At 40.4% G+C, this 14,804-nt stretch overlaps 1 protein-coding gene across 5 annotated transcripts in view; it reads left to right on the top strand.

The window, feature by feature from the left end:
* The window catches only part of actn1 (actinin, alpha 1), a 189,547-nt gene that overhangs the window by 113,523 nt on the left and 61,220 nt on the right, over positions 1–14,804 (top strand). For all 5 annotated transcript variants that reach the window (XM_052035573.1, XM_052035393.1, XM_052035481.1 and 2 more), the window contains exons 4-6: positions 3,674–3,760; positions 7,292–7,379; positions 10,688–10,766. In XM_052035573.1, coding sequence (XP_051891533.1) covers positions 3,674–3,760; positions 7,292–7,379; positions 10,688–10,766 — 254 coding nt within the window. The remainder of the gene's footprint in view (positions 1–3,673; positions 3,761–7,291; positions 7,380–10,687; positions 10,767–14,804) is intronic.

The following is a 14,804-nucleotide window of genomic DNA, read 5'->3' as shown; positions in this document are numbered from 1 at the left end:
CCACAGAACAATGTGACCTAATTTCCTGAGTAACACCCGAAAGGAACATTGTGTGGAGAATGATGCCCCTCCATGTGTATCTCGCATGGAAATCATGTCATGGGAACTGGCACAATCTACAACCGGAAGTGCTCGGTTACGAATTTCAGGAATGGCAGCATTCAGTTGCAAACTAACTGCTTTTCATGTATGTGACACTGGAAAATAAAATGCTGTGTGTGAGAAAGTATAAGCCAGGGATTTTCCTCTTTACATGTGTGGCCAGTGAAGCCAGCATTAGACAGTTGTTATTTAGGATCACGCGTCAGTAATAAAAGTAATTTGATTATTAATGCGATTCACAATGTAATGAAAAAAATCCTGGTAAAATCACAGTACATCAGCACAGTTAGACACAGCTGAAAAATGGGCAAAAAGAAGAAAGCTGGTGATTTCCCACTCAATCTTTTGCAGGGGTGGACATTTGATAACCTAAAGGGGTTTGTCGTGCCAATCCTGAACTAAGGCTGTATGTAGCTTTAAAAGGGAAAATATCTCCTAGTTAACTGCATGGTTCCTCGGCAACTACACTTGTGATTTCCTCTAAGAACAGCAGAGAGAAAGGACACAGATCATTTTAGCATGTCAGTGTCAGCACTGCCAATAAAACAAACACAAACACACACGCACACACCCACACACACACTATCTCCAAGAGAAATGGATGCTTGAGTGCTTCCTCTGCTGTTGACATCTTGCAGGGTTAAAGATCATTCCACTGTTGCCATGGCTGCTTGCTGTCATGGATTTAACAGGTCCCAGTTGATAGCATATGCAAAGCTGTAACATGGTATTCAACCTGCACTAAAGTTACCAATATCACTGCCCCAAAACAGGAGTTGTTTCAACACAAGAGATGGGGGAGATCTTAAATGAAATGTTTACATCAGTAATTACTCTGGAGATAGACACAGAGACTATAGAACTGAAGCAAAAGAGTAGTGAGGTCATAGACCGCATCCGGATTACGGAAGAGGAGAGGTGCTTACTGTCTTGAGGCGAACGAAGGTGGATAAATCCCCAGGGCCAGACAAGGTGTCCCTTTGAACCTTGTGGGAGGCTAGTGCAGAAATTGCAGGGGCCCTGGCAGAGATATTTAAAACGTCCTTAGCCACAGGTGCAGTGCCAGAGGATAGCCAATGTTGTTCTGTTGTTCATGAAAGGCTCTTAAAAAACTGGGGATTTATAGGCCGGTGAGCTTGACATCAGTCGTGGGTAAATTATTGGAAGGTATTCTAAGGGACAGGATATATAAGTATTTGGATAAACAGGGTCTGATTAAGGATAGTCAACGTGGCTGTATATGTGGTAGGTCATGTCTAACCAATCTTATAGAGTTCTTCGAGTAAGTTACCAAGAAGGTCAATGAGGGAGAGGCAGTGGATGTTGTCGACATGGACCTTAGCAGCCTTTGACAAAGTCCCGCATGGCAGGCTGCTCCAGAAGGTTAAGTCACTTGGCATTCAGGATGAAGTAGCCAATTGGATTCAACATTGGCTTAGCAGGAGAAGCCAGAGAGTGGTAGTAGATGGTTCTCTCTCTGACTGGAGGCCTGCGACTAGTGGTGTACCACAAGGATCGGTGCTGGGTCCATTGTTGTTTATCATCTATATTAATGATTTAGATGATAATGTGATAAACTGGATCAGCAGGTTTGCGGATCACACCAAGATTGGGGACGTTGTGGACAACGTGATCTTGACCAGCTAGGAAAATGGGCTGAAAAATGGCGGATGGAATTTAATGCAGACAAGTGTGAAGTGTTGTACTTTGGGAGGACAAACCAGGATAAGACTTATACAGTGAATGGTAGGGCATTGAGATGTGTGGTGGAACAAAGGGACCTGGGAATACAGATCCATAATTCCCTGAAAGTGGCATCACAGTTAGATAGGGTCGTAAAGAGAGCTTTTGGCACTTTGGCCTTCATAAATCGGGGCATTGAGTACAGGAGTTGGGATGTTATGTTGAAGTTGTATAAGACGTTGGTGAGGCCAAATTTAGAGTATTTTGTGCAGTTCTGGTCACCTACCTACAGGAAAGATATCAATAAGCTTGAAAGAGTGCAGAGAAAATTTACACGGATGTTGCTGGGACTTGAAGACCTGAGTTATAGGGAAAGGTTGAATAGGTTAGGACTTTATTCCCTGGAGCGCAGGAGAATGAGAGGAGATCTAAAAGAGGAATACAAAATTATGAAGGGAATGCATGCAGGCTTTTCCCCCTCAGGTTGGGTGAGACTAGAACTAGAGGACATAGGTTTAGGGTGAAAGGTGAAATATATAAGGGGAATCTGAGAGGGAACACATACAGAGCGTAGTGTGAGTGTGGAACAAGCTGCCAGTGGAGATGTTAGATGCGGGTTCAATTGTAACATTTAAGAGAGGTTTGGATAGGTACATGGATGGGAGGGGTTTGGAGTGATATGGTCTGGGTGCAGGTAGATGGGACTAGGCAGAAGATCAGGTTGGTAATGGATTAGTTGGGCTGAAGGGTCTGTTTCTGTGCTGTAGTGCTCTATGACTTTATTTCAGATGCATAATCTAGGAGTTATGAAGAGTTTGGGTTGGGTATGTTTTCCCAGTTTTTTCAACGTTTTGACTTTTACCAAAACTGTTTCTTTCCAAAAGCTTATTTGGAGTACTGGGAACTGTTGGCAAAAGTTCTCGTTTGAATTGTTCTTTCTCATTCCATCTCCCCCCTCCCTCCCCACTATGTTAGAGAGAATTTTCCTGCTTGTTCTTGCTATTTTACCTCAATATCAAAGTGTGCAATGAGCAATGATGTTGTCCACTCTTCAGATTGGAGTTGCTATCTGTGAATGTATGTGGAGCCAAAATATTGGATCTGTGAAGAAATTTACAATTAAGGATGAAAACAATAGAGAGCATGCAAGAATTTAAACCGTATTGAACAAAGGTAGCAGATAAACTGTGTAAAATTTCTAACTGGCATAGAACAAATTTAGGGCTCGTAGGACTTGGAGGTCGTTGCTTTTAGGCATTCATGACCCTGTTGGATGTTGTGATGGAATTTAGGTGTTAGGGGATGTAATTTTTCTTTTTGGATAAATAGATCAAAAGTTTGTGGACTTAGGCCAGAAAGAGAGGACCTGTACTCCAAACATCCTGGGTGCTCCATTTTCTGGTTTGGACACAGTTGGAGATCAATAACCTGAGTTGAATGGATGAACAGAATATCCTCACTTGGTGCACCTTGAGTCTGTTAGTCATAGTTTATCCTTGTGGATGGATGCAAATAGTGTGCTTTGGTGGCAGACTCATACTAGCTTTTCTTTGAATAAGTTAAAGTAAAAAAAATGTATAGCATTTTCATGACTTCAGGGCATCCTAAAGCATTTTGTAGCTGGGCTTTTGAAGTGCTCAGATGTGAGAAGCATGACAGCCTTGCCTTTTTTGATCCTCGTCTTTTTTGATCCTCAAGTGATAAATATTGACCAGGATACTAGCAATAACTACTCCACCCTGCTCTTCCTTGGAATGGTAGCATGTGACCTTTCACAATATCCATGTTATTCAAAAGGCCAATGTTCTCATTGACCAATACATGGCTGTATATAAATATGATGGAAACAATTATTTGAGGATTTGTTTCTCTTTGTTTCTTTCTGCAGAAATTGTGGATGGTAATGCAAAAATGACACTTGGTATGATCTGGACAATCATCCTTCGATTTGCCATTCAGGATATCTCAGTGGAGGGTAAGTAAGAATTATTTTGAAACCCTTTTGTAGCCAAGGACAAAGGAAATGCAGCAGCTCTTTGCTGCAGTCAAAGTTTTGTTCTTAGATCGTGGGACCATCTGAAAACATGGTTGTCTTAATTGTGACCATTTCCCGTCAATTAATTGAATTGGAGAAGAGCAAATCTAATTAAATGCTGTTGGCCATAAAACTCATGGTAAATTTTGAAGTTACCTGTTGGGAGACCTAATCAGTTTCTATCCATTGTTGCCAATAAATTTCAGTCTACTTTTCATCTATGTTACACAATGCTCATGAATTTAAGTATTGTGTTTCCACAATGATTTTTTCAGGTGCTAATTAGAATTGCATGGCATTCAGCAGAGGTGCATGAATTATAATGGAAATTTTTTTCTATTCTCTCTCCACCAAGAGAACAAATAGCCTTGCCATTTTGTCACAGAACTTAGAATATAATGAATGGCAAAGAAAAGTACAATAGAAAATCCTTGCAATGGATCAAATGCTGCCAAAGGGAATAGCATCTAAATGTTTTGTAGAAGCTTTTAATGGTTTTTAAAGTTATGAATTTTTGTAAGGTTTTCAAAATAAACACAATGATCTCTAATACAAACTTAATTGCAGAATTCTAAGTCACTAAATCTTGGGTCTGATGATATATTCATACTGAAAGCTCCTCTTTTGCAAGGAACTTCCCATATTACATGATTATTTAAGAAGTGGATCATGTATTTCAGAAGGAAACTGGTAACTCTAACCTCTGCCCTGCTTGTTATTCCCCATAGCAAGGAACTTGGGTTTGAAACAACAAACAATTAGCTATGGGAGAGTGAAGGTTCATTTCTTTCCATTCCCTCCCATGAGGAGCTATTACAGTGAAATGAAGTAGTAAATAAATTGCAGTATTCCTCATGAGTCTGTCCTGAATTGGCTGGGGTTCTTCTGAGCGAAGAACCCTTCTTGCCACATAATTGCAAACCAGAGCCACACCATCATCAGTCGATTGTAAAGTAGATATGGACCCAATGAGCCAGGTCTCCAGTGGGCTGATTTTCATCTTCAATGATGTAACTACAATTTGAAAAGCCTTTCAGCAGTATTAACATGAAAGTGCCTAAAGTTTTTTTTTACTTCTTGGAATTTAGTTTGCTTTTAATAAAACGCTGCAAAACAACAAATTTCATGTCATATAAGTGAGTGATAATAAATCTGATTCTGAAGGAAATATGATTTTAACTGAGACAGAATATCCAGAAAAATGGTTAGCTTTATATTTCTAAGGCAATGATCTTACAATTCATGTTGGGGATATAAGATGAGATAAGATATCTTTATTAGTCACATGTACAGCGAAACACACAGTGAAATACATCTTTTGCATCGAGTGTTCTGGGGGCAGCCTGCAAGTGTCGCCTTGCTTCCGGCACCAACATAGCATGCCCACAACTTCCTAACCCGTACGTCTTTGGAATGTGGGAGGAAACCGGAGCACCTGGAGGAAACCCACGCAGACACGGGGAGAACGTACAAACTCCTTACAGACAGCAGCAGGAATTGAACCTGGGTTGCTGGCTCTGTAATAACGTTATACTTACCGCTACACTATCATGCCTGCCCTAGTATGTATGGACATTTGCTGTTACTGGGTTTAATCCTGGTCTGTTATTAGCATGATCCCTTCTTCTGATTACTTAAGCCCATTTCCTTGCTATTTCTACTTAACCAGAAGGGCACACTGTTCTATATTGTGACCTTCTTTGTGACCATCTCCATCCTACTTGGTAATGTCACAAGGGAATGATTGAGGAACAGTGTGGTCCTCCCGAAGAGTTGATTTTATTAGTTTACTAATCTGGTTGCTGCTGCTTTTGAGAGACAAGTAAAAATTTCTATAATATTGATATTTAAAACAAGATGCTGCTTTCAGCCCAGAATGTACTCTGATCCCTGCTGAACATACTGTTTTACCATTGCTTGTGGTGGGTGGGGCTTGCCTTGCCTTATCTGGAAGGTTTCTACCCAGTGGTTCCCAGAAGACCCTGCAAGGCAAGTTTGAATTTATTTTGGAGATCGGCTGTGAGCTAATGGCATTTGCCCCCGACTGCAAAATCCAGGTCGTTGAGCCTTTGGGAAAATGTTATCCCAGGACATTAAGCTCAGGACCAACCTGGGATAGAGAGCACCACATAGTGATTTTGTAAGGGGCAGCCAATTCTCCGTTTATCTACGGGGTATCCCTTGCAATGCTGATAGTCAGTATTTGTCAACCCTATCCTCCCCTGATTTTGGTTCTGGGAAATAAATCATTTCTGGTGTGAACCTCCAGCAGTTCTTTGGTTAAAGTCTCGGTCCATTTGAGACTGAGATATCCACCTGTATGACCGATGGAGAAGAGTTTCTCTGTGAGCCATTGAAACAGGCCATTTTCCCTCACAAATCTTTGTTGCCCTCCACACAGGCAACTAGTTGTAGCTGCACTTGCCCACCTTGCTCCTACTTCTGTGCTGTTTCTTCAATTCACACAGGTGATCTAATCTTGAGTGCTGAAATGGTTCTTGCCTCAACCTTTAACCCTGGAAGCCCCTCATATCTCGATGTGATGAATAATATTATCAGTGGTACCTCATTCTAGAGCTCTCACTGATTTTAAACAGTCTGTTCTCATCTATCCTGTCCCGTCCTTTCATTATTTTAATCATTTTTATCCTATCTCTCTGCACTCTGTGTACTAATGACAAAAGCCTTCACCTTTCTACATTTTTGAACTTTCCCATGTAAATGCCTAAAACCTCATCATCTGCCCTGTGGTTTGGAGTCTATTACTGCACAAGCCCATGTTGCCATCCCCGACATTACAACCTGACTGCACTCCAAAATATTTCCATGTCTATAAAGCACTTTCAGACATTCCGATGTGCTGAAGGTGTTATATAAATTCAAGCTTTCTTTGTTCTTTAAAACTGTGATTTTTAAAGTATTCCCTTGACTTATTTTGGATCATGATAAAACCCCACAATTCCATTTCCTCTTGGCAACACAGTGAGGCAGCTTGTAGAGCCACTGCCTCACAGTGCCAGAGACCTGTCTTCAATCCTGACTCTGGGTGCTGTCTGTGTGGAGCTCGCACATTCTCCCCTGTTACTGCATGGGTTTTCTCCAGGTGCTCTGGTTTCCTCCCACCGTCCCAAAGACGTGCAAGTTGGAAGGTTAATTGGCCACTGTAGATTGTGTAGGTGAGTGGTAAACTCTGGGGGGGGGGGGGGGGTGGAGTTGACAGGAATGTGAGTAGAATTAAAGAATGGGATTAATGTGGGATTAGTGTAAATGAATTAGTGATGGTTGGCATAGACTCGGTGGACCGAAAGGCCCTGTTTCTGTGCTGTATCTTTCAATGGCTGTATTTTTATACTGAAGATCCTGTCTTCAATGGTCAATTTGTTCCCCCAGCTCCCAATGTACTAGTGAAAATGTTGTTCCTCTATCCTTGTAGAATGATGCTATTCTAAAATTTGCCTCTGGTTTTCATAGAGACATCTGCAAAGGAGGGGCTGCTACTCTGGTGTCAACGCAAGACTGCTCCTTACAAGAATGTCAACATTCAGAACTTTCACATCAGGTAACCTAGTCTAAATCATAGTCCTTTGTTAAGATTTTCAGGAGGAAACTTTAAGGCTACCTGGTGAAAATGGTAATTAAATGTTAGAGAGTTAAAGCCAGTGAGTTAATTGGTAATTACTTAACATAAAAAAGAACCATGCCAATCACAGAAAATTCAAAGCAAAAATAAATGAAACTAGTGTGGCAAAAGGTAAGCATGAGAAAAGATTGGCAGCAAGCAGAAAGTAAATAGAAAAATAAACACGTGAACAGGGAAAGGGAAGGAGAGGTGGTGGGACTGGGGTGATCTGAGACCAAAAAGGAAATCTCCTCGTGGGGGCAGAGGCCATGGCGGAGATACTACCTGAGAACTTTATTGCATCCTCACCAGGAAGATGCTGCTGGAATCTCACCAAATAAAGATGTAGCAGAGATTCTGGATGGGCTGAAAAATGATTAAGAGGGGGAAGTGGGGGGGGGGGGGTGTCCTGGAGAGGCTAGCTCCACTTAGTGGATGTCATCTGGCCCATCTGGCCCAACTGGTGTGTATCCTGGGTGACTGTGGAACTTAAAGGAGAAAATTACATAAGCCCTGGCCATAATCTTGCAAACAATTGTGGAATCATGTGTGGTACCTGAGGACGGGAAACTTGCAAAGATCACACTGTTAGTCAAATAAGAGGGGGTGGGGATAGATCCAGGCCAGTCAGTTTGACCTCTGTGGTTTGAAAGTTCTAGACACAATAATCAGAGACAGAATTAGCAGTCACTTGGGCCAATATGAAAATAAAATAATACTGCATATGCTGGAAATATGAGACAAAAACAGGAAAAACTGATAAACACTCAGCAGGTCAGGCAGCATATGAGGAAAGAGAAACCAAGTTAACGCTTCAGGCTGTAAACCTGTCATCAGGATCTTTGGCCTGAGACGTTCGCTGTTTCTCTTTCCACAGATGCTGCCTGACCTGCTGAGTGTTTCCAGCATACCCTGTTTTCAACTTGGACCAGTGTGGATTGATTAGGGAAAACAAGTATGGATTTGTCGAAGACAAAATGTGGCTAACTAACTGAATAGACTTTTTTGATGATATAATAGAGATCCTGTGAATGTGGTTTATATCAAATTCCAAAGTTGATAAGGTGTCACATAACAGACATTATCAAATTATAGACCATGGAATAATAGGAGTTATTGCATAGGTTAAGCAGCAGGAAATGGAAAATAGGAAAGAAGGTTGTTTTTCCAACTGGAGGGAAGTGTACAGTAGAGTTCCCTGGGATTTAGCATTAGGAACACTGTTTTTCTTAATACATATTAATGATTTGGGATTGGATGTTCGGGCAGAATTTCCAAATCTGCAGATAACACGAATGTGAGAGTGTAGAATATGAGAGGAGGATGGTAACAGACTTCAAGGCAGGCTTATGGAATAGGTAGGTAGTTTTTAGATAAAGGTTAATACTGAGAAATTCAAAGTCTTGTATTTTAGTAGGAAGAATGAGGAGAGGAAGAAAATAAAGAGCATAATTCTGAAAGGGTTACAAGAACAGAGATATGGAGGTATGGGCTTATAGTTCATTGAAAGTGGCAGAGCAAGTCAAGAAAGTGGCTAAAAACATATAGGGTACTGGAGCTTATATAAAAAACGAGGCATGCCTGACAGGCCTTTATAATAAAACTGATTCATCCACACATGGAGTATTGTGTCCCATTTCCATCGCACTTTAGGAAGGATGTAAAAGGCTTTGGAGAGGTGCAGAAGAGTTTTACTGGAGTGATTCCAGGGATAAGGGATTGTGTGATGTGAATAGACTGGAGAAAATGGGGTTGTTCTTCTTGGAATACAGGAGGATGTGCGCAGATCTGATGGATGTATTTAAAATCATGAAGGGAACAAAGAGATTAGATAGGGAGAAGCTGTTCCCATTGGTGAGGAGTCACAACTAGGGGACATAGAATGAAAGTTATTGACAGAAAATCCAAGAGGGACGTGAATAAAAATTCTGTTATACAATGAGGGGGTGGGGTTTGGAATACACTGCCAGGAGCAGCAGTGGAAGAGATTCAAATGCAGTGTTCAAAATAGCATAGGATAAATATCCAAAAGGATAGAATTGGTAGGGTTCTGGGGAGAGGGTGGGAATGGAGCTAGCTGGATTGCTCTTGTACAAAGCCAGTATGGTCTTGTTATGCTGAGTGGCCTTATTCCAAGCTATCAACATTCTGTCAATGTGTGCAATTCTGTTTTCTTGGTATCTCTCAGCTGCTCCTACGTTCAAAAATCTCTTCACGGTTCCCATCATAATTGGTTTGAAAACATCGTGGAATTAATATTTCTGGCAATCCATCATTCCAATCAGATTTAATTAGGCATCTTTTGAAATGCAGGTAGACAGCCCTTTCACTGGAGGAAAATTTTGGCTGATTTCTTGTGTATGGATTTTCTGTTTTCTGGTGTAAAATCTGATGACACATTTAATGTCCCTGCAAATGAGTTTGTTGTGCAGCAATGTGCAGTTTCAATCCATTTTCATGCACTAACTCTCAAGCAAGATATTAGGAATCCCTTTTTGAAGGCCAACAATGGCGTTTTCAGCCATGACTGTAATGCGACAACATTACATCTGTTTAAATGTGGAGAGACGGTGCATGTTTTCCATCAGTTTCAGATGGCCATATGGTTAACATCAGATCACATCTCCCTGCCTTGAACACCTGGGAGAACAACTCCCACTCCAGTAAATTATTTATTGTAAGCTTCAAACAAGGATCTAGTTTTGTTTCCAGTGATGACTGACTTCTCCTGCTTCTGTTTATCAATCCACCCAGGTCAGGCGACCATTCCCTGATCTGATACCATCCTGCATGCAAATGTGATCAGCCTCAAGTGTACCACAGCACTGTCAGACTGAGAATAAAATAACATTTTCTGTGGATGACATTAGTTGGTACTTCCTTTTAATATTGGTGGAGGTTTATATATTATGGACTATATTGTTGTATAATATTTCAGTGTGGATCTCTATGATAACCTGAACTTCTTGAAAGATGATTCATTTGGTCAAAGAGTATATATTGACAGCTCTTCATACATTGCACCTCAAATAAACTGTTTATTGAATAAATCACATTCTTGCAGAAGTTTCTGCACAACATCATCTTATACTTTGCTTGAACACTCCCATGGAGAGCTGACCATTTGATGTAAAGCTGGACAAAAGAATCAATGCATATGTCATCCCAGGAGATGAAGAGAGGTTTATCAAAACATGTTGGTGAATTGATGCATCAAGGTGTAATTTTCTTATATATTCTGTTTTCAGTTGGAAGGATGGCCTTGGATTCTGCGCCCTTATCCATAGACATCGGCCAGAGCTCATTGACTATGCAAAACTGCGAAAGGTCAGGATTCCTGTTTCTGTATTTGTTTTTCTTTTCTTTTTCAATCTTTTTATTAATTTTCAAATTAATACAGATTAATATATAACATCAGTGTTTGTACATGTAATACAAAGAGATCAGGAGAGCAATCATGGCATAGATAATCATAAAGAACAATAAAATATAAAAAAAATCTGTAGATCCCATGATCTCTTAGTAAATGAATATAATATAAAAGGAAAGAAAAAGATTATACATATATATATATAAAAAAAAGAAAGAAAAAAATCCCCAAATCAATAAGAAAAATTACAAACAATATATCAAACCAAACTAAACAGAAAAATTTCAAAAAAAAGAAAAAAAAAGACTGGACTGAAATTTCTCAGTAGAAACAGAGCAATATTATGTCATCAACTCCGTTCCTCTAAATTGGAAAGTTATTGAAAGGGGATCTATATCATGTGAAAATATTGAATAAATGGACTCCAAATATCTTCAAATTTAAGCAAAGGATCAACAGTACCACTCCTAATTTTTTCCAAGTTTAAACATGATATAGTTTGAGAGAACCATTGAAAAGTAGTAGGGGGTATTGGATCCTTCCATTTAAGCAAAATGGATCATTTGGCCATTAATGTAACAAAGGCAATCATACGGTTAGCGGAAGCAGATAAATGGCCAGACTCTATCCTTGGTAATCCAAAAATTGCAGTGATAGGATGAGGTTGTAAATCAATATTCAATACATTTGAGATAATGTTAAAAATGTCTTTCCAATATTTTTCCAAAAGAGGACAGGACCAAAACATATGTGTCAAAGAAGCCACATTTGATTATTGTTTTTTTTATGCAAGTTAGGACTATTCGATATTGAATTTATATGTTTTAACAACTGACTAGTATTTATAAAGTCTATACCTGTACTTTGACATGAGAAATAATCCCCTGTTAATGTATGGAATGATAAGGTTGATCTGACAAATGATAAGAACCATTACAAAAAGTAATCCTTTCTTCCTGCATCGTATTATCTGTTCTCTGGGCAACTCCAGCAAAGCCTCTGATTTTGCAGTTAGTTAATATCTTCCTGTTCACAAGCCAGTTATTGTGAATTCACAAGTCAGAATAATCAGCTAAATGCTCCTGGACTTAAAAGGCTGAGACTTTGACCTAACCACCACCAAATGATTCTTTCACTCATAACCATCTTAACCCACTCATTATCACCCTCTTCCACCTCTACCAACCCTTGCCTACCTCCGGATCTGCGGAAGGTGTGGCAGTAAAATGTAGTCACATTTTGGCTGCTAGCCTGCCTCTTCACATCTCCCCACAAAACCATTTCCAGGTGCTTCAGATCGTAAATAAGAGATCTGCCTTCTTGTACGACAACTGAACAGCAAATAAGGGAACCATGGACCTGTTATGTACTTTGGACACATGGTGCCCTGTAAGGTAAAGGCAGCTGGTGGTTCGGGACCACTGTGATGTTTTTTATTTATTTGGTCACCGGGTGTGGACTGCAATGGCAATGCCAGCACTTATCGTTCATCCCTAATTACCCCTGAACTGAGGAGGCATTTAAAAGCCCATCCTGTTCTGACCTACGTCTGGGCAGCTTGTGTATGATCATACCTTGATCAAAGTATGATCAGTTTGAGATGGCCATATGGTGACCATCAGATCACATTTCACCACATTGAACACCATCGATCAACTCTCAGTCCAAAATGTTTTCTTTCCAGTTGGCCCCTGTGCTGTGCAGACTCTCACACAGCACCATACTGCTGCACACTGAAGAGAAAGCAGCAGCATTACAGAGAAACACTTCCATTTTTACAAACACTGATTCATTCCCCTGCTGAATGACATGTAACCACTAAACTCTGTGTTTAAATAACCCAAAGGCTGGAACAGAAGAATTTAAATAAAAGCATTTTTTTTAATGGCTTCACATCAGGCAAGAATCTGCAGCAAGTAAAAATTGGTTTGATCCAATTAAACCTGCATGATTCTTGGAAATGGAGCTGCCAACCTGTGCTAACATGGATTGTAAAAGTTGTTACCAGTACTAAATTGCACGAAACAAGCATGGTGCTCTGTAAATTTTTTAATCATCTCACTGAAGAGGATATACATGGAGGCGTTCAGCTAATTTCGTTGGTGCTGCCAATACCAATACCAATTTTGTTTAGTTTTCACCTTACAAAATGCGTGAAATGTGCAAGAACAAATTCTGCCATCTGATGAGATGGTGGTTTGATAATTAGATTTTACATTCAGTTTCCTTTGTAGCAATCTTGAGATGTAGTTTTATGCAGCTTTTAAAAACCAGTGCACAGTATAACACCACATCTGCTCCAGGAGATGGTTCAGTTCAGCCTGTGTTGGTAAGCGATGCACTGCCCACACTTGGTGTTCCATTGTGCACACTTGTCAGTTACTTCCTCCCCACATGCACTCCTCTGCTCACCACTCATTATTCCCCTGCCCATACTCTAAACCATCCCTGCTTCCCCTGCCCACACTCTCCGCTCCCCTGTTCCCTCGACTGCGCTTGGCACTTCCCACCAGCAGTCAGTACTCCACAGCTCCCCGCCCACCTTTGTCTCTCCACTGCCCACACTTATCTTGTGGAACACGAGGCCTCCTCCAAAACTGTAGGCCCTGCCCAGAAATGCCTGGGCAGACATTTAGGCCCTGCCCTCAGATTTCCTGGCTTTCAAAACACCCAAAAGACCCAATGGCTGTGCATGATCATTGACAAATATTAAATAATCATTAAAAAAAAGTACTGTTAAACAAATAAATTATTAAATTGATAAAGGGAGTGAAAATAGCAATACATTTAAAGCAGTCAAAAATATTAAACAATTAAGTAATCAACAATGAACTGCAGTTAAATTAACTTAGATGATCAAAAAGATATAAATTACCTGAAACTTGCTGATCTCCCTTGAGCCACTTCTCTCCATTAAAATTAATAGAATCAATGAATTGCATCAGTTCAAGTTTATTGTCATGGGCATACATGCCCAGGGTATAAATGCCATAAAAATTAGCTTTTTGCAGCAGAAACACAGTACATTACAAACATGACAAACATAAGTTACATAAACTTAAATTAATATAAATTATACATAACTTACATGACACAATAAACAAAAAAAACAGAACAACATTAGTATAAATTGAAGGAAATGTAATCTGAAGTAGAATTAAGGTTTTTCAGGTTGGTTCAAGAACCTGACAGCAGTGGGGAAGAAGCTGTTGTTGAACCTGCAGGTGTGGGTCTTCAGGCTCCTGTACCTCCTGCCTGATGGCAGTAATGAGAAGAGGGCAAGGCCTGGATGGTGGGGGTCCTTGATAATGTATGTTGCCTTCCCGAGACATCGCCTCTTGTAGGTGTCCTCGATGGTGGGGAGAGCTGTACATGTGATGGAACTGGCTGAATCCACCACTCTTTGTAGCCTCTTGCATTCCTCTGCAATGGAGTTTCCATACCAGGCCATGATGCAACCAGTCAGGCCTTGTGATTATAAAAGTTATTGAAATATAGTTTCAACAAGATCATGATTTTTTGCAGTAAGCATACAATTGAGAACGAAAGTTCTAGTGGTCATGGCTCTTAACAGCTATGAACACTGAGCTGAATCAGACTTGGCCTCTTTCCTTGACAACGAATTCTCCACCACCAGTTACCTGATCCAAACTCCTGAAGTATCAAGCTGCATCCACCAAGCCAACAGTCCTAATATAGGGAGCCGTAATTTGATAGGACCATCACCAACTCCACACCAGCCACGGATTCAAAAATAGACAACGTGATAAGAAAAAGTGAATGAGAAATCACGAGCTAACTAATGGCAGTGTATGAAAGCTCCTACGGTACCTGGGAATGTGTTCACAAGTTGAGACAACTAATCTCATTCCAATATCAAACAGCTATGAATACAGCCAAAGGTGAAACACTGAAAGTACAATGGGAACTGTGCTGTCAGGTCCCGAGTGTGGAAACTGGATCAGCAATGATGCATTTTCAATCTGGTTTTATCC

Source organism: Pristis pectinata, chromosome 1 (assembly GCF_009764475.1).
Source record: "Pristis pectinata isolate sPriPec2 chromosome 1, sPriPec2.1.pri, whole genome shotgun sequence".
Lineage (NCBI taxonomy): Eukaryota > Metazoa > Chordata > Chondrichthyes > Rhinopristiformes > Pristidae > Pristis > Pristis pectinata.
The sequence above is the reverse complement of the archived record's forward strand: the minus strand, read 5'-3'. Positions and strand labels throughout refer to the sequence as shown.